Raw genomic sequence first — 20477 nt, 5'->3', positions numbered from 1 at the left:
ATTCTCTGACCAGGCGCGAGACGTGACGTGCGGCTGAGAAAAACCAAAAAAAATATGAAACATATGCTATTAATTCTATTTATTCTACGTTGCAAATAAAAATAGAATAAAAAAACTTGTTTTATATTGCAGTTTCTTCCTTAATCAATTATTTCTCGCAGTAAATAATTAGTAGAAAAATACATGTGAAGATTATGATGAGCATTTTTATACGCTCTAAATATTTATGATGTGTTGAGCTTTTGGACTCACGTCGAGCGATTAAATTATATAGTGGGTACTCAGACACGTCGATCAGACTACGTTATTAATCGACTGAGTTATGGCATTGGCTGAACACTGGCTGTGCCCTGGTAATACGACGCAGTATTTATGTCGTACGAACTTGGCTGCATCTTGTGAGAGACCCATCCCACATATGTGTTGAATAAACACTGTTTCGCTATGTAATATATCTGGCAAATGACATGACTTAAAATGTACAGTTAATAGGATTCTAAAGATTCGTCATGAGATCCTAGGAGGGCCCATATCTTTGAATTATAAATATGCAACATATAAATCTCGTACCGAATAATACATTCCTGACGAATGAACACTCTCTTATGTAGAGAGAATATCTCCTAGATGAGATTATAGTTCCTTAGTGGAACCTTTCCAGAAGAAATAAAGTTTGTGTTAAACACCAAAGTTTGATAATCCCTATAAAGGGATAAAGACTCATACAGACCCGAAAAGGAATAAGATGAGGTACTAAAGGACTTAAAGTTCACCGAATAAGCACATGTGTATTCCACGATCTTTACTCATGGTATTTTCCACTAGATGTGGAATTACGGTATCCTCTAAAGCCACGATGGCAGAAACCTATAAGGTTTAGGTGTTACTGGAAAAATATTCCCATTGTGCCAGAATGGGAGACTATAACGATATATCTGATCGATGAAAAATCCCTGATGGATTACGATCTTTGATGGACTTTTGTTACACCATCATAGATGTTGCAAAGGATGAACGCCTAGAGCGATGTGTCATATTTGGAATATGTACTATTGCAACTATATTATCGCTAAGTCCTATTGAAGGACATGTTATTTGCTTTGCACAACTATGTATAAATTGTGGTGTAAGATAGAAAATGATAGCACCCCAACCTCATCCATTCTCGTTATTCCAGATGAACAATGAGACATATATCTTGAAGAATATGCTTGAGTTATGAGGGATAACGACTTTGACAGATGTCATCGTCAGGGGGAGCGAACGCTTATATTGATCACAATCGTGAGACAATAAATATCATATTCTATGCCCTGAACGTGTGAGCTTGATGATCAATATGTGAACCTTTATGGAACTTTCTATCAAATATATAGATCTAGTCGATCGAACACCATCATTCAAAGTGGCTTATTTATATTGATACGTGCACTTACCTCGTATATCCTAGAAGTGAGTAGAGGTAAAGTTATTGAAATAGTCCTTGCAAGGATATGCAGTTCGTTTGCTAAATCTTTATGTGCATATACTTCCAGAAGAAGATGTTTTGCCTTATTGATACGGTTTTGCAAGGATCAGGGGGCACATTTCTAAAGTTAGCCCTTGTAGAAGATTCGATAGAATCTAGATCCCAGAGGATCGAAATCTGTCACGATGACAGCTGTTGTACTCTTTTTCCCTTGGTGAGTTTTCTTGAAGTTTCTCACATGAGGTTTTTAATGAGGCAACAAAGTGCAAATGCAATTTGTAACACCATGCACTCTTTCTTCACATTTTCCCACTGGTTTTTTTTGGAGTTTTAACGAGGCATGTATTGGTCGTTGTATTCGCCCAAGGGGGAGTGTTAAGTAACCCTAGTTAGAGTTATGTGGGTAAATATCTGCTTTTCCCCTGAGGGGTCTCACATCTCTATATAAGAAACCTGTACACCCCCTCGTAATACAGATAAGAGAAAGAGGCCAAAGGCCCAACCCTACATCGTGTCTCGTGTGTTTCCTCTGTCATGCTTCTGGGAAGGGATACGGGTCTTCCACGACTTCTCGCGCCTAATCTGCTGACAGGAGGGAAGGGCACAGGTCTGGTGATCCGTGGTAACGTAGTTCTCAACACTATTGATATTAGGCTTCTCAACCACGCTGAGAGCAAGGACAGTAATACAGCCGGTGTCAAGTCTAAGAAATAGGGGTTCGGCTTTTTCTGACCAGCTTTTTTGAGAATTTGGCTGTGGGGAGAATCTGGTTGTGAAGAGAATCTTACTATAGTTGGGATTACATGCGAAGGAAGATAAATGTATCCATATGGTTTACGATCTAGAAAGCGACAGATTCATACTATTGCAATTACTCGATGAATTATGTGTTTATGTTGATTTTGGATGGTTTTTAACAAATCATTTTTTATAGAAGTTGACTGAAAAGCTGAGTGTTTGGCAGTCCGCAGCAGCTTTTGGTGGCCAGAAGCTATAAAAAGCTAAAACAAACAGGCATATAGGGTCCTGTTTGTTTCAACTTTTTTCAGCTTCTGCCTTCTGGCTACCAGAAATTGTTGCAGACTGCCAAACGTTCAGTTTTTTAGCCCGCTTCTATGATAATTATTTTTAGTCAAAACCATCAGAAATCAACTTGAATATCGAATCGGTCGAGTCGTTGCGATAGTAGAAAACCGTAACTTTCTACATCCTAGACTCTATGGACTATTTTATCTTTCTCCGCACATAATGATATTCAGATTCTCTCCACAACTAAATTATCAGAAAAGCTCATTAGAAAAAAACGAACCAAACCGGCCCTAAATACTTTATCTCTAAATAAGTATTATCTGGAGTAATATAAATAATAATGTACTTGTGTAATGACATTTTAAAGCTATAATATCTTAAAACCATAGTTTTAAAATATTTTGATTCTCCCTACGCCGAAGTGATTGTAGCCACGGAAGTGAGTGTAGCCTAACGATATCACAAGAGTTTAGTAGCATCTCAAATTCTAGGTTTGATTTTTTATGAAATAGAATCATCAAGAATCTACGGTATTATATTTTTATCTGCTATGTGCATTAGGCAGAGGCCGGAAGTTCTGTACCAAGGATTTGTATCCTCTTGATGTAATGACTTGGTATTTTCAATACAAGCTTCCTTTATCTAAAAATATTTTCACTGCTAAGGGACGTTCCCGTCGACCTAGTCTTTAAAAATATTCATATGAGTAGAGTTTATGTGCGTGATGTGTCAGAGGATGATGATTGTGGCACACATAATTGGACATTCCATCGAGACCAAATGATTATTTTTTTCATAACTTGCCCAAGTGTCTCAATATCCTCGAGACTAGGGATGTCTAGCATGTTGTCTTCGTATCTTTGATAATTGTCAACACTTCTACCATGCAATACTCTTCTATAATTTTGCGACCATGGAAGTGGTGTTCTGGGATCGCAAGACCTATGGCTACTTTCCTTATACGAATATTGCTAATACCATATCTTATAACTAAGGAGCACGGCACGGGTCTTGTGATGTCATCAACTAGATAGCAGACCTTATTTTCCATAGACACGATAAAGCTTTGAACTGTTAGACGCTATGTGGAAGATAGTTGAGTTGCTGGAATCAACTGCATCTGTGGAGCATGAGTGGTCATCTGTTGAACAGACATCTCACTCACCAATTGTTATATCAATTAGAGGAGGATTCAACAACATTGAGCTCTTTCTTAAGATAATCTGACATTGCTTCCTTGTATCGATCACATTTCTTGTACATACCTTCCCACCATGGTCCAAATGTTTATTTCCATCCTTCTTTAAACAAGATGCCTCGTACACGACTAGAATGCTCGGGGTTACTGAGACCAGTCATAAGGATGTCTCTCTATCTTTGTGGCTTAAATGATCCTTCACTCTTAACTGCCATCACATAAATATTCTTTGTTGCTTCTTCAACAATTGGATTATCAAAAAGACAACCAGTCTCATTTTCTCTTGGTTTTTGAACACGGATCCAATTGGTTGTCCTTTTCACCAGTTGCTCGAACAGCGCTGACAATCCAGCGACCTTTTTCACTGCATCTTCTTGTCTCCATTTGGGATTGGTAACCATCTGTGGCTAGGTGGTGGTACTTATTCTTCTTTGCTAGTTCAGAATTGGCTTTGCTTAGAGATAAGAACTATGTTTTACTTGTCAGCTCTAGAAAAATTGTCTTTCGACCTGCTAAGATTTTATAATGTTCATCGGGTTCAAGCCCTTCTTTACCCACTTGGTATTAATCTCAGACCTTTAATAGGTCCTTGCCCACTTGAAATTAACATGTTAGCACTCAATATTTATCTTCATTTTATGCCTTGATATTATTGCATCCTCTCACACATTATATGGAACATATCCTATGCATAAGACACTTTGCCACTTTGGTGTATAAATGTACAACCCAATAACAACCAACGACTGACGTGCCAATGGCTGAGAATATCGCTGACCAGAATGGAGTATTCCTTTTAGGGTAGAGAAATAGGGTATAATGAGTGTGGATAGCCTAAGACTGTATCCAGCAGATAGTGTAAAATAAAGGACACGAGACTGTAGACAACACTGTTTAACACTACTGCCTCCGTTCACAAATATATGATATCATTGACTTTTTCGAAAACTTTAATCACTCGTCTTATTTAAAATATTTATTAAAAATGTAAAATATTAAGTCAAGCACAAACTATCTTAAATGATCAAACAAATCAAAAAATAATAATAACTTATTATTTTTTTAATAGAACGTGTGGTTAAAGTTTTTTTTAAAAAAAAGTCAATAATATCATATATTTATGAATGAAGAGACTATTTATATAGTGAATTTTGAAATAGTGAATACTATATGAATCTGCCAGAGAGATAGCCTAATTCTGCAGATGCATCAAATTCAACCAGTTCAACTTGCAGCCGTTGCCCGTTGCCAACGTCTCCGGAGCTGCCATGTGCCGACACCCACCGTTTTATTTAATAAAAAAAATAAAAATCCCCTCTAATCCAACGCATCGCCGCCGCTCCAACGGCTAGTTGCCCAGCCTGCCGAGTGCCGACTGCCGACCCTCCACCCGCTGACACTCCCCCTCCGCGATCTCAAATTCATCCATCGCCACCAGGCATCATCTCAGCCCAAGCACCACCGCTACCTCGCCACCGCCCGCCGCCGCGCCAGCGAGCTCAGCTGCCTGCTCGATCGCCCGCCAGCGTACCCCGTCGAGGGTCCAGAAAACTCCATGAAGATCCCGTCGAGGCTCCCGGACCACGAGGAGGAGGAAGAGTACGACGATGCCTTGTTCTACGAGGACATCCAGGCGCCCAAGTTCGTTGACCTCACCGCGCCCGACGCAGGCCGCCCCGACGACGACCCCGCCTGGTTCTGCCTACGAGTCGGTAAGTGGTCGATAAACTCCCTCGCGAGTCGAACCCCCTTCATAGTTCTTCCCTGTGTCGCGCGTTCTGCGCTGGCTAGCGAAGGGTCATGATCCGTGTCGTGGTATGCAGGTTGCGACCAGAGCCATGAGCAGGTCGACCCTGAGGCCCTGGACAGGAGCTTCTTTATGCGGGTTTGTCCCCTTCTCTCACATGTGTTCATTAGTATCATCAGCCTGCGATTGATGAATGGTGTGATGCTAATTGGCAGGTCATGGCGGCGAGAAGCCCCAACGTGAGGCTACAGAAGGCTATCAGCAAGAAGAACCAGAGGTACCGACAGCTTCCACTTAAGCTGGATGCTTCATCTTCTGTTCAGATTTATAGTCCGGATTCTGATTTTAACGCAGCTCGATGCTGAAATGCCCGCACTCTGCGCCGCCGAAGCGTCCGAGAGCTCGGTTCGCGAGGCTGAGCGCAGAGACTGAGACTGCGGGGAAGGCACCGGCGGAGCCCAAGCCAAGGGTCGAGCGGATCTGCGCCATGCAAGCGTCCCCAATTCGCACCAAGACAGCCAGGGTCGAATGTCCCAGCGAGAGGAAGAAGGCACTGACCACGCCGCGGAGCAAGGCCGTCCGGCCGAGGCAGGAGCTGTTTCACAGTGTGAAGCACCAGAAGGAGCCGTTGGCCGCTGCAGCCAGGAAAGGGACGGTCGTTAAGTCTCTGTTCATGAGCACGACGCCAAAAAAGGAGCCGGTCCAGACGCCGGCGGCGGACAAGAGCAAGGGGGCGGTATCCAAGGTCTGTTCGAAGCTGAGGAAGCTGAACTTGGCGTGCCGGGAGGTGCCGAGCAGGTACATGTCTCAGCCTCAGCCGAAGATTATGAAGACGGCCAAGAAGGCTGAAGAGACCACGGTGGCCAAGAGCGAGAAGCGGGGGCTGGAATCCAAGACCAATGCTAAGAAGAAAATTTTAGGACGCTCAGTGAAGCGTGCTAATGCTGGACCTGACGGAGAGAACCGAAATGGTTGCAGCACTGCTGCAGACGAGAACTCGCTTGCAGAAACTGCTGGCTCCCATCAGGAAAGGAAGGTGGTGCTGCAGGAATTGAGAATCGAGGTGGATGCATCGCGATATGGCAATTCAGATGACAACAAGGAGAATGTGTCCAGTGCTCCGAGTGAAGAAGCATTGGACAATTCACATTATGGAAGTGAAAACAGACTGTTGGAGAACAATGAGAATATTCCTCTGAAGGAGAATGTTGCTCTGAAGGTAACTGCTGTTACTGTGAACTGATGGTACTGAAAAAAAAATGCAGCCTTTTTTATCTGTAGTTAGAATGTGAAGAACCTGACATGCTGCTGTGTACCAAATGCAGGTGGCCAAATTGCAGAAGAAAGTGCATCAAGAGCAGGCAGGAAAGCTCAAGAAAACCACCAATCCTAGGCCATTCAGGCTAAGGACTGATGTGAGCTTTTACACCCTCCAAATCCCATTGTGCTGCAGGATTAGTCGCTAGCAAAAAAGCTTTGCCTCTCACTGGTCCTGTTCTTTACAGGAAAGAGGAGTGCTTAAAGAAGCAAAACCAGAGAAAAGGCAGCCGTTCGCTGAGAATAACTCCATGGCAGTACTCAAGGACGCAAACAGAGAAGTGACGGTAAGTTCATAAGCACTCCTGACGCCCGGCATTTTCAAGTTTCAACAGCCGGGTCGGTCGCTGACTGTCTGTCTGTATGTTTGCAATACAATACAATGCAGCAAATGGACAAACACACCCATGGCAAGGGACGAGACAAGCCGCCGACCTGCGGCAAGAAACAGGTGAACATCGATGCTGCCAAATACTTCCTACTCGAATTCAAGTACGACTGCTCATGCTGACCTGCGCTTTCACCATCTATGTTCAGAAGAAACAAAGCGCCCAGATTGCTGTAACGGCTCAGCAGCTCGGTGAGCCCACCAGGCCGGCCTTCAACAACGGCATCCAGCGCAAAGCTGTGGAACCGGAGAGAGTTTGTAGGGCTGCATCGTCAACACGAACAACCAAACCAGCAAGGTTTGTAGGACTTCTTTGCTGAACTCCTCACACTGGCGGCTAACACTCCGTTGTACCGCTGGCAGACCTGACACACACATTTCTCTTCACTTTCCGTTTGCGCAGAGGCCTTCCGGCACCACCACCACCTTCCCGGACTGGGAAGGATAGGAAGGCTGCCGTGAAGCTGTCGTCGAGGTTCCAAACAGCAGCCGCTTGAGCTCATGCAGAACTAGGGCGCTCCAACTGTTGTGTTTGTCGTCTGTCTCCTCCAACGATGAGTTCTGTATTTACGGCGTCGAATTCGTTTTCTGGATTTCGTTGACTTGTGTACACTGATTCTTTCTGCGAATCGTGTGGTGAATTCCTCTACCAACAGGATTCTTTCTGTAATATGTTTTGGAATTTGATCCTTTCTGTAACTTAAACTGGGGAAAGGAGGCCCAGCCGCCCACCCAGCCCGTGGGACACTTTTATCTCAGTATCACTATACCCCTTGACTCCTTGTTCTGGGCTGCATGCGAATTCGTCCCACAAAATCCAGATCGTCACGAGGCAAATTCAAGAAAATTTCCAACACAGGGTGTCACGAGGGGAGGGGAGCGTCATTGGCGCGCTGCCGCCCAACCAATCCGAAAAAACGCTTCTACAGTGTCGCCAAGCGCCGAAGCCCCCCTCAAAGGCAATGGACCACTGCATGTACATCGCACGTAACTGATACGGCAGCTCCGCCATGAAGCCAGCCATCCATGGCGGGCCCTGGCCCTGGCCCTGGCCCCGGCACCTCTGATCAATGCAGCCGTGGGCACGGCCGGTCGAGCCGCGCAGCCGGTGATCCGGTGAACAGTGCCACGGATCTCGGATTGATTGCGGGTAGTAATCGATTCGATCGAGCGCGCTGCGTTTCGTGTGGCTCCTCGCCGCTCAGCTGAATAGCTGATCTGATCAGCCGCGACGCCGCAGCAGCATGCATCCCTGGTGGCTCGCGCGCACGTGACTCGGGGCCGGGGTGCCCTACACGGTATCGACACGCCATTACTCGGTGTCGGGTTTTCTGACCGTGATCGGTGATGAGGGTAAGTGTGCAGTGTATCAGGTTGATACAGTAATAAGTTGGTGGCACACCTGTTTGCTTTGTAGCGTATCCTTGCAAAGATTTCCGTTTGCCTCGTTCTTTTTGGTCGGTGCTACTCTCTCCAGCTCCAACTGTCGTTTTAATTTCCTTAGTCCAACCAAATATATATAATATAATAAAATAATAACATTTGTAGTATCAACCAAACATTATTACTTTTCCTATTACTTATATTTTTATACGACATCTATTTGATGTCACGGATTGTTGGGGGAGAAGGTCCCTCATTGAAGATCTATATCTAGCCCTGGGCGTTCGGGATTACCCGAAGTTTCGGGTCGGGTTATTCGGGTTTTTTATAATTCAGGTTTTCTAAAAATGGAACCCGAAATTATATCCAAAATTACGGGTACCCAACATTTCGGGTACCCAAAAATTCGGGTTTGGGTATCGGGTAACCCATTTTACCCAATTTCAGTGCACATCAAACCATGTAATCTTCCAACGAAACAACAAAAAATCAGTGCAAGACTGCACGCATACAGTCATATCCATAACCCATTCAATACACGCAACAATTTAGCAAGACAGGAGCAGCTCATGCATATTAATACTCAGACCGAACAATATGGCAGCACATTTTACAGCAGTTTTGACATCATTTCTGCTCAGAATACAGCCCCCCAAAACATCACACGTTCAGTCCATGTCCAACTGGACAGCATTACAGCAACGTGCCAACATTACAGCAGTCCAAGTCCAACTGGAAAACATTATACCAGAGTCAATTCAGTCCAATTGGACAACATTACAGACTAAAATTCTAGCACGTGACAGCAGCATATGGTTTCCAGATGAGTGAAGTAGTGAACAGAAGACAAAGTAGAAGAATCATGACACAATTAAGCAATGCTTAGGACTTGGATATTCCATGTTCCAGTGAATTGCTTCCTGTTGCTGTTGCATGTGAAACTGAAGTGGAAGCTTGTTCTTTCCCCTTCCCTTTGGCACCAAATTCTTCCAATAATTCTGCAACAAGTCAAATTTAAAGTGAGCAGTGAAATAATGAAGAAAAATAAATAAATGAAGAAAGGTTGTCATCGCCTTCCCTCCACTCAGATCTCCATGTGAAACTGAAGTGGAAGCTTGTTCTTTCCCCTTCCCTTTTATCATCTTTGATCTTAATGAAGTGCTTCCACATCTCAGACCTTGGTGCCATCGCCTTCCTTCCACTCAGATCTCCATCCTTGTCCAACTCAACAACATCTTGTTCAATAACTAACCTCTCTGAATTTTGATTAATCTGCGATGTCTGAGTACCCACTGGTAGTGATTCAACCTCCATCTCCGTGCGCGAATTAGGTTCTGCCATCTATAGGAAAAAACCCCAAAAGGATAATTAGACAGAACAATCATATCTATTCAGGCTATTAACATTTAACGGCAGCTTTTGATAGAGCAGTTAACAACAGCTTTTTGATAGAAGTATAGAACATTTAACAACAGCATGTGTGCCTCTACAATTGAAAAACGTGTGTGCCCTTCACTCTAGCTCCAATATTTGAAAAGGGTAAATTCCTGGACGTAGCTTTTTTCAGCCTGATCGGCTATCATTTTTTGCATCGAATAAAAATACCAAAGCCATATAGCTGTAGCACACGCACAAAAATAGCCGTATAGCTGTACTGCTGTAGCACACGCACAAAAATTCCAAAGTCCATAGATAAGCTAATACTATTTTTTGCATCGAATAAAAATCACCATTTACAAGTGCATTGACGGTGTATATTCAATTATTCAAGTATATGGACCATTCTCTACTAGTTTTAGAAGGGAACGAACAACGAAGTAGGCAAGCAAGCAAGCAGGAAGCAGAAGTTTGAGAAGGACTCACACGTTGTCTTGGTCGTCGGTTGTTGCTGGCCGTGCCTTATCCGTGTCGCCGCTTGGTCGCCTAGGATGCGTGGGGGTGGTGCTGTGGCAGCCGCTTGCCAGCCATAGCTTGCAGTTGGCGGCGGTGCGTCGCCAGACTTCGCTATCGCTCCCGTGTTAGCTAGGGTTGACCGGTTGAGACTTGAGGAGAGATGATCTTGGGGCTGCCGGGCTGGGCTGTACCGCTGTAGCCTGTGGGCAAGCAAGACTCATCAAGGCCAGACGCCCAGACCCGCAGAGTTGGGCTGGGATCGGGACCGGGACCGGGTCCGTGAGAATTGATAGTTAAGGCTGTCAGGCACCCAGTGACCCCGTAAGTATTTCGGGTATTCGGGAGAATCGGGTACCGCGATCTGGTACCCGAAAAGATCCGAAATTTGATCGGGATTTCACATTACATACCCAAAAATTGTATTTGGGCTTCGGGTTTCGGGATTTTCGGTTTCGGTATCGGTTTTTCTCGGTTTCGGTCTTCGGTTTCGGTTTTTATGCCCGGGGCTATATATCTACAAAAGTTGTTGTTCCAATATATAGAAAATTCCTTCGGACCATGGAATAAAACTAGAACTTCGAACTAACCTAAGGAGTTGACTATCGAGAAGCCAGAGCGGATGTCTTGTTAGTTTACTATGTGTAAGAAATGCACTATTCCAAAGAATGGGTGCCAACCCGAAAGGTTAGGCAAGTAATTACCTTAGGTTCATTTTAAGATTGTATCCCCTTGTACTGAATAATGCACAAGATGGCTTTATGACTGCGACAGATCAAGGTGAGAGATGATCTACGAGAAATTCAAAGGTTTTGCCTTCTAGACTCCACCAGACTCGGTGTCTAAGAAATGGGATAAATAGAAACAATCTACAGCTAAAACTATGTATACGCTGGTCTTTCCAGTTCAACCCATGGACAATATATGAAACATATATAGAAAGGCAAAAATCCCTCCTAAAATCAAAACGTTTATGTGGCTACTTGAAAACAATGTTCTGCTAACCAGAGATAATATGATGAGGAGCAACTGGTTTAGGGGATGCTACATGCTGTTTCTGTCCTCAGCAAAAATCAATTGAACATTTGTTTTTTTACATGTCCCGTCGCAAAACTAGTCCGGGGAAGTGTGGCCAAATTGTTGGATGTGGCTTATTTTTTTTTTTTTTTTTGCCAAAAAATAATGAGGCTCACATTGTTGGAGTATCTGTTATTTGCTGAGCCTTGTGGAAAACAATCAATAAGACGTGCTTTGATATAAAAAAAATTGATCAATTCTTCGGCTGATATTACTTGTCATGGTTTGTGCTCCAATTGTGTCATGAAAGTGCAAAATTGCTTGTTCGTGCTGCCAACGCAAGGATGGATAAGCAGATTACGGGCTCTGAGGATGCTGAAAGTGGTGATGCTCCATCTCAGGATGATGCTGAATGAATCTACGGTGAACTAAGGTGTGGTTGATCCTTGTCTGTTTGTTACGAGAGATGAATCTTTTGGTGCATGGTAGATCGAGTTGATCCTGTTCTGGCGTGAACAATCTCCTGGTGTAATTAATCCTGGTCGCCTTGGTTAATCCTTGGCAAACTACGATTGATGTTCGCTGGATTTCCCTTAGGACGACAAATCCGAATCAGGTCGCTACTGCCGTGCAATTCCTGCTATGCATGTGTCTCTGTCTGAACTCTCTGTATTTCTGCTACGTGAGTAGTAGTAACAGAAATGGGGATGTCCTCTGTTAAAATAAATAAATAAATTGAGACAAGTATTTTTGGTTAATCTCTTCTTAGGTTGTAGCACGAAGCTTCTTCTGCATTCGCATTCCGGATGCTCCAAACGCAACCGCGGCTCGTATTTCGGCGCGGCACCTGTGTAGCCGTGTGAGTTCCACGCGTGAAGAATTGGAGTACTCTGAGACTTTTGGCACCGTCGTATGCGTCGTCGTCTTTGGCGAGACAAGCACGTTAGATTCGCGAGGTGAGGGCGATCTGTTGGGAGCGGAAAACGTTCCAAGACAGCCGGCCGGCCTGGAGCGGCGTGGTAAACGGATTGCAGAGTGCAGACGCGTGCGTTGCGTTGAACAGGCCGGCAAACCAACGGCTGATACACCCTAGACCTAGAGCTCGTACGCTTCCGCGTTAACAAATGGTGGGAGGGCTAGAAACAAACGAATCATACTGCGAGTAAAACACAAACACAGAAAGTAACGAAAAGCTTACGGCGTGGACGGCGGGCGGTCGGCGGCGCGTCAGAAGCTGACTTCGTCGTGGTAGACGGCGCGTCAGAGAGGCTGTTGGATTGTCTTTAAACCTGTCGACGCCTTTTTGGAGCGCCAAACACTCAACAAGAACCGGTGGCGGTGCTCTCTGCACAGACGCGGACGGTCCGCGACCTGGAGCAGGGGCAAAGGTTCCCTGTCTGACGGCCGGACGGTCCGCGCCTACAGACCGGACGGTCCGCGCGTGCGCAGGGGGTGGCGAAGGTCGCCGGCGGCGCCTGGATCTCGCTCCCGGGAGGGACCCCGTCGGGGAGGAGAGATCCTAGGTGTGGTCTAGGCTCGCCAGGCCGACCTAGACTCCTCTAATCGACGTAGAGTCGAAGAGAGGCGGAGAATTTGGAGATTGAGAGGCTAAACTAGAACTAGACTAGAACTATTCCTAATGCGTAAGGTAAAAACGAGAAATAGACTTGATTTGTTCGATTGATGGGGGGTTCAATCGGCCGTAGCCCTTCATCTATATAAAGGGGGAGGTCTGGATCCGTTTCCAACTGTTTCCCGAGTTAATTCCGCGGTTTTAGGTAACAAATCTCGCGAGAAACTAGGAACCCTAACTGACTCTGCGCGCGCGCGGACCGTTTGCGCCACCACCGCGGACTGTCCGGACCGCGGACCGTCCGGCCTCAGCGCCGGACTGTCCGCGCTGCTCAATTTGACTTCCAACATATGCCCCCCTGCCTTTTGGTAAAGGTTGACGAACCAAAAGCATATGAACTAAGCCTGATGTAAGTCACCGGCTTTTCAATATGGAGCTCATTCAATAAAGCACCAATGTATAAAGGTCGTTTCAGATTGTATCTTTCTCGGCCATGACCGTTTGATCAATGGATAAATAGGAATAGAATGGAGGTGCCCCCCAGCCTGGATAGACAAAGGGACTATACATATACCATGGATTCATCATCGTACCATTCCATGTTTGAACAGGATAATATACCGACGATGAGTAAACGGGTGGAAAGTACCTTGGTCTCATAGGATGAATAGGCGATGCTTGTTGTGTCGCCTTTCGAGCCGTTTTGTTTACCCGTTTTGTTTTAGCAGGTGACCGATGTTTCTTCGTTGACCGATCACGTAGAACGGTCTTCTTGCTAGTATTCTTGGGGAGTAACTGATCAAAGGTAAAGTCAGTTTTGATCAACCGACCATATGTGCTTTGCCGTTGCGTCTCTTTCCCTTTTAAGGCTTTGTGTGGAGGCTGACGCCTTTGGCCATAAGCGGATTGTCCGGCAGAGTTAGCCAAACCGTCTGTCTGAGCACCGGACTGTCCGCACGTAGGTGTCACACCGTCTGTGATGCTCAGGCTAGGCTGTCGTGCTTGGCTCATTAATTGTGCCTGCCCCCCGGTGCCTCCGGACTTTTTAGCCTTATCGTCCGGAGCCTTTCGAGCAATCTCCTTTTGCGATATATTTGACGTGCGAGGATCGTCAATGATGATGTCTTTGCTTTTGCTTTTATCGGCCATTTCGGGCCGAACTAAGATCTTTTTGCATGCGATATCTATTGTATTAACAGGAAATGGTTGTGTGTCCACTTGCATTTCCTGAAAAGCCAATCGGCCCTCATTTATGGCCGATTGTACCTGTCGACGAAAAACATTACAGTCATTGGTGGCATGAGAAAAAAAATTATGCCACTTACAATAAGCACGTCTCTTTAATTCATCTATAGGAGGGATAGTATGAGTTAATTTAATGTTGCCATTTTTAAGTAGCTCATCAAATATCTTATCGCATTTGGCAACATTAAAGGTAAATTTAATCTCTTCTTGCCGATTCTTTTGAACCGGCTGTAAGGAAGAACATGCTGAAGATTTGGCCTTTGTTGGCCAAATAAACTCAGCGGTATATACATCTGCGGATTCATCATCTGAACTATCACGCTCTATTAGATGTATAGTACGGGCGGCCGATTTTGATGTCTCTTTAAATCGGCTTTCACAGGCTAAAGCCCGCTGATGTAGCTGGGCTATCGAAAAGAACTGGGTCCCATCTAATTTGTCTCTTAAGTAGGATAGCAACCCATTAAAAGCTAACCCTGCTAGCTCTTTGTCTGCGACATGGATCCGAAAGCATCGGTTTCTAGTGTCCCGGAACCTCCGGATATAATCATTAACCGATTCTTCGCGTCCTTGTCGAACTGAAGCTAAGTCAGCTAACCCTAATTCATATTCCCCGGTAAAGAAATGTTCATGAAATTTACTTTCTAACTCATTCCAGGAATTAATGGAATTAGGAGGCAGGGCGGCGTACCATGCAAAAGCGGTACCAGTAAGGGATAAAGAAAATAACCGAACACGAAATGCTTCTCCATCGGCCAATTCGCCTAGGTGTGCTAGGAACTGGCCTATGTGTTCGTGTGTGCTTCTCCCATTCTCACCAGAAAACTTAGAAAATTCTGGTATCCTTGCCCCTTGTGGATATGGGACAGTGTCAAACCGGTGATTATACGGCTTTTGGTATGATTGCCCTACTCTGGCTACACTAACTCCGAACTTATCTCGAAATAGTTCAGTCATCTCTTCCCTAATTTTTTCCATTGCACCCCGGTGGCAGACCACCGGATCCTGGGCTGTGGGGATCATTTGGTCGGGCATTAGTATACCGACCTTCTTGTCGTGACCGATCGATAGTGTTGATCGGTCTGTGATTGTATGGTGCGTTATGGTTTAAATATGTAGAGGGCAAAACATACTGCTGCTGTGGTGTGTAATAATTTGGTGCATGGTGTGCAACAACAGGTTCTGCGTATGCGTATCCAGCTTGTCCGGTGGTAAATCCGAACTGACCGGTTGCGTTTGCCATTATCGGGACGCCATGTGGTAGTCCTGGTGCGGGCCCAGACTGTCCGGCAGGGAAAGCCGGACGGTCCGCGTAAGGGCCGGACGGTCCGGGCAGAAGCTCGGACGGTCCGACCGCGTCCAGGGTCACCGGTCTACCAAGCAGGGACGGCGGTGGTCCTAGGGCGGCCCCAGATTGTCCGACAGAGCAAGCCGGACGGTCTGCATATGGGCCGGACGGTCCGGGCAGAAGCTCGGACGGTCCGACCGTGTTCATGGGTGCCGATCTACCAAGCAGGGATGGCGGTGGTGGTACTTGTCCTGTATATGAGTTCATCGGCATACCATATAATGGCTGGGGCTGCAAATCCCCATTTGTTGCCGATGTATTAGACATAGATATCCTGTTACTAGTCTCATATGATGGAAAACTAGGAGCAACAGACTTCTCCAACGTACGCGTTAATTTTCTAATTGACTCTTCTAACCCTACAATCTGTTGTTTCATTTGATCCTGCTGCTGATCTACATACTGTTTAATAAATTGGATGTCGTCGGGTTTACTTACGTTGGGGACTTGAAGCGAAGATAGAAGAGATGCGACGTCGGTCTCTCCATGTTTGACAACTTTCTGGTGGCGATCCACCGTGTATTGTGATAAGAATTTCTCTCTCGCTTGACGCATGTAGTCCTCGTATTGCTGTTGCTCATCGGTCGTCAGACTTTCAACAGCCGGCTTCAGGATATTGTCCGGGGAGATATCGGTGTGATCTTTAGAACCGGCCATTTGAGGGCCTGATTTTTAGTAGATCTAAACACCTTCCCCAGCGGAGTCGCCAAAAAGTATGTTGACGCCTTTTTGGAGCGCCAAACACTCAACAAGAACCGGTGGCGGTGCTCTCTGCACAGGCGCGGACGGTCCGCGACCAGGGACCGGACGGTCCGCGACCTGGAGCAGGGGCAAAGGTTCCCTGCCTGACGGCCGGACGGTCCGCGCCTACAGACCGGACGGTCCGCGCGTGCGCAGGGGGTGGCGAAGGTCGCCGGCGGCGCCTGGATCTCGCTCCCGGGAGGGACCCCGTCGGGGAGGAGAGATCCTAGGTGTGGTCTAGGCTCGGCAGGCCGACCTAGACTCCTCTAATCGACGTAGAGTTGAAGAGAGGCGGAGAATTTGGAGATTGAGAGGCTAAACTAGAACTAGACTAGAACTATTCCTAATGCATAAGGTAAAAACGAGAAATAGACTTGATTTGTTCGATTGATGGGGGGTTCAATCGGCCGTAGCCCTTCATCTATATAAAGGGGGAGGTCTGGATCCGTTTCCAACTGTTTCCCGAGTTAATTCCGCGGTTTTAGGTAACAAATCTCGCGAGAAACTAGGAACCCTAACTGACTCTGCGCGCGCGCGGACCGTCCGCGCCACCACCGCGGACTGTCCGGACCGCGGACCGTCCGGCCTCAGCGCCGGACTGTCCGCGCTGCTCAATTTGACTTCCAACAAACCCGTATCAGTATTGGCTTCTACAGTGTTTTGTCTTAATGGATAAAATTAAGAGTTCATTACCACCACTACGTGGAAGCATGGCGGCGGCGGCAGCCAAACTCCGCCGGAAATCGTGCAGGCATCCGCGGGGGCTGTAGAGGGCGGCGTGCCCCCACACGTCGGCGGAGTCGGGCTGGCACTGGCCCGCGGCGAGGTCACGGCCGCCGGCCGGATGGGCCCAGACAGGCTTATCTGGACTGGGGGAGGGGGAGGACAAGGTGGGGCCTCCGGTTAATTGCCGATTTGGCATGTGTTACGTGACAGGCAAGCGGTGCGCGCACTTTCCCCTGCCGCAGGGTTCCCCTGCATCCTGTCCTTGTCTCCTTCGCAGAGAGAGAAAAAAAGACGGGGGCATCAGCATCTTTGTCCGGCATCTAGTAGCGGGAAACAATCCAAGTCTAGTTAGATCGTCTAAGCTTATAGAAAAGGAGTATGCGGTAACAAGGTTGCTGTCAGAACGGGAACGAACAGACACTGTATCGTGCCACACTGCCACCGGCGTTGGAGCAGTGAAGAAGCTGCGTGTGATAAGCACTTGGCAGGGTGTGCAGTGTAGTAGTTACCAGGGAAGCTGTGTTTTTAGGGCCGTGTTCCGAGCGTCCGCCGGCACTGTCATCATCGCCATAACTGTGGATCTCACATGCCAGGACCCCCAGCCGGGTCCAGCGACAGTGTCTCACTGTCGCTCACATGCGTGGTGCGTCGTTCGTTTTCGGCCGCGGCCGGCGGCCGGCCACTCCGCGCCGGATTGGCTCGAGAAAAATCGCGGTGCTCGCGGCCGGGCCGCGGATGCCTGTTAGGAAAGCATGCTGACCGGAAGGTCGGTCGGTCCACTGCCGATCCAAATGTGACGTTCCGGTTTAGGGCCCGTTCGGTTCTTGGGGATTGGCCACCCGAAACTATTCCTAGCCGGATTGGTTATCTAATTTATACAAGGTTTGATTAGCTGGAACAATTTCGGGATGAATTCCGGGCTAAACGAACAAGCCCTTAGTCGTTAGCTTCAGCGATGCGAGGAGGAGCTCTGCTCTTTTTTTTCCCCAGATTATTGGATTACAAGTTTTTACCAGTACGTGAGAGGATAAGCGCGATCAAACATACGTACGGTAAAAATAAATACGATGTGCTCACCAAAGTTAGCACATGTTTAAAGTGCGCGGCATGGAGGGAGGGTCCTACTTGCTCTGATCAACTTGTCATCGCCCCGTACGGCCGGGCCATAAACATACATAGATGAGCCCCTGAGAACGCGCAGTTGCATGCAGCACGGGGTGGACGGCACCGCACCTTTTCTTCCCCCCACTTTTTCCTCCGATGAATCGCTTTTGATTTCTCGTGCTTTGACTCGACAAGACCCTGTCCGACTTTGCTTAAAGGCCGGAGACATATCGATCGAGACATTTCCAACTTCCGCGTTCACTAGGAGTCTAGGACGCGTCCCGAGCCCGATGTTTCAGCCGAGAGCCATGGCCACAGGTGGTCAGGTGGAGGAGCTATGGGAACGAAGGGCACATGGATCGGACTGCGGTCGGCTGGCGGAGCCAAACCATGCGCCGGGCGGCGTATCCGGTCTCCCCCCTACCTGCCACCTGGACGGCGCAGCAGGGAGCACGCAAATGTGGGAGACCAGCAGAAAGCGTTTTCCCTCCCAAGTGTATATGTATAATAAGGCATGTTTAGTTTCTTAGTTCTTGGTAAATTTTAGTCACTACACTATTTGGTTATAGAAAATAAAAATATTTAGAATACATTAAATGACTCATAAGAAGACTAAAAGGTTCCTTAATATTTTCTCGTTATTCGTGCAACTAAAATAAATATGGGCAAACGGTAGAATTAATATTGGTTAGTTCTTTTTAGTCACCTCTTAAGTAACTAGAGATTTACGTAGTTTAGTCCCTATTTTAGTTCAATTGTTTGGCTATTTAGGAACTAAATAAAACTAAAATGAAGAGAATAATCTTAGTCTTTCAAACCAAACGGTGCCTAATAATATAATAACAAGTCGATAAATAAAGGTTTTTGGAGAAAACGTCAGAACGATCAACAGGTGCACGCCCTCACGGTGAGGGAGACCCGGATGTGCTAACGTTTCTGGAAGATCGGATCATCGGAAGTAATTCTATCTGTTATTCCTACTATACTACTTAGCATGTGGATCGAGCCAGAGGGATAACGAATGAATTTTTCTGGGGAATGCCATTGCACCTGCACTAGAGTAATCCGTAGCATCAAAAGGTCGATCAAGAGGGAGAGAGTGGAAAAAAAAAACAATGGGCGGCCTCGTCGATGCTGCAGGAATTCTCTGCCGTTGACGTTTGGACAGTAGTATAGAAACCAGGCGAATATTCGTCGCCGAGGCCACCTGGTGTCCTTCTTCCAGTCCTCACGCGTTCTCGGCATTTGCGCGCAGGCAGTCCGACTCCTCACTCCGACGGTCCGACCCGACCGGACCCGACGATAGTTTTTTTTTTATGCGTGACCAGATGATCACGCGTTCTCGGCATTGCACCTACACTCTCCAGCAGCCTGCGAGGCTGGTCGTCCATGCACCTCCGACGGATACCGGCGACGCGCGCCATTGCCGCACCTTCATTAACCAGCCGTACAACGGTGGACCACGTGTACTTACCGTGTTTAGAGCGAGAGAGCGTACATGCGTCTCTGCTTTTGTTTGCTCCAGCAATCTACTGCCTGCGTTCACGTTCACGCGCCCACGCCACGTGTTACTGTCTCGTCCGGACGTCCACGTACTCACCCTCCTTCCGCCCGCGATGCAGCGCTGCGCAGTGTGCAGATGCAATCCACCGCACGTCCAGCTAGCTTCGGGGTCGGGGTTGCACCGGACTGGCTCGCACGGGCACTGTCCACGGACGGGACGGGCTAAGCACTGAGCAGTTCCTTCCATCGCTAGCTGGAGCTAGCGAGGCGGGCTGCGGCCGCGGACAGTGTGGTGTTGCAGTTGCAGTTGCAGCAGCGGAATTGAATTGCGGCGGGCGCAGCGCACGGCACGGCAGCACGGGCGATTCGGGAACGCGCCCGCGACCCCGCGTGCGACAACCGACCGTGGAGCGGGGCCCGCATGGCCGTGTCTGCAGACCCAGGGGCGCGGGGCCCGCGTCCGACGACACCTCCTCCGCCTTCGCTTTCCTTCCTCTTCTCTCCTCCGGCGTCGCTTTCCTTCGCCTGGGGACACATCGGACGGCTCAGTTTGAAAGAGCCGCGTCGGTGGTGATGTCCGCCGTGGCTGGCCAGCTCTGTTTTAGCTGTTGGCCTCTACTCTACCTGTTCATCAGTATTCACGGGGAGGCACAGGTCAAGAGTTACGGCTCCTTGGCCTCCCTTTTTTTTGCAGCATGGACCTCGGCGAACCGGTTAATTACCTGACGTCCTCTTAAGGCTAGCACCGTGTTTTGGACCGTGTAGGGGTTGTATGCTAATTAGATGGACGGGAACTAGTT

At 47.3% G+C, this 20477-nt stretch overlaps 1 protein-coding gene and 1 pseudogene across 2 annotated transcripts; both read left to right on the top strand.

Annotated features, from left to right (window-relative positions):
- The first annotated feature begins 5040 nt into the window (after nucleotides 1-5040).
- Nucleotides 5041-7798, top strand: LOC100383269 (uncharacterized). Its single transcript, NM_001175929.1, has 9 exons — nucleotides 5041-5407; nucleotides 5519-5580; nucleotides 5658-5719; nucleotides 5797-6661; nucleotides 6768-6857; nucleotides 6948-7046; nucleotides 7148-7210; nucleotides 7297-7445; nucleotides 7551-7798. Exons 1-9 carry the CDS (start codon nucleotides 5251-5253, stop codon nucleotides 7642-7644), a joined length of 1641 nt encoding a protein of 546 aa, NP_001169400.1. The 5' UTR covers nucleotides 5041-5250; the 3' UTR covers nucleotides 7645-7798.
- A 347-nt stretch (nucleotides 7799-8145) lies between these two features.
- LOC112694684 (uncharacterized) lies at nucleotides 8146-12192 on the top strand (annotated as a pseudogene). The gene is made up of 2 exons (NR_157324.1): nucleotides 8146-8500; nucleotides 11748-12192. The product of NR_157324.1 is annotated as an uncharacterized protein (transcript).
- The last annotated feature ends 8285 nt before the right edge of the window (nucleotides 12193-20477 follow it).

Source organism: Zea mays, chromosome 1, assembly GCF_902167145.1.
Source record: "Zea mays cultivar B73 chromosome 1, Zm-B73-REFERENCE-NAM-5.0, whole genome shotgun sequence".
Taxonomy (NCBI): Eukaryota; Viridiplantae; Streptophyta; class Magnoliopsida; order Poales; family Poaceae; genus Zea; species Zea mays.
This window is presented reverse-complemented; position numbering and strand designations above follow the sequence as displayed.

Bases quoted from the DNA above. Each gene is read 5' to 3' on its own strand.
- LOC100383269 (NM_001175929.1), top strand. From the start codon at position 5,251: ATGAAGATCCCGTCGAGGCTCCCGGACCACGAGGAGGAGGAAGAGTAC. The intron at 5,581-5,657 runs GTTTGTCCCCTT...GCTAATTGGCAG, and splicing joins ACAGGAGCTTCTTTATGCGG to GTCATGGCGGCGAGAAGCCC. The intron at 5,720-5,796 runs GTACCGACAGCT...ATTTTAACGCAG, and splicing joins ATCAGCAAGAAGAACCAGAG to CTCGATGCTGAAATGCCCGC.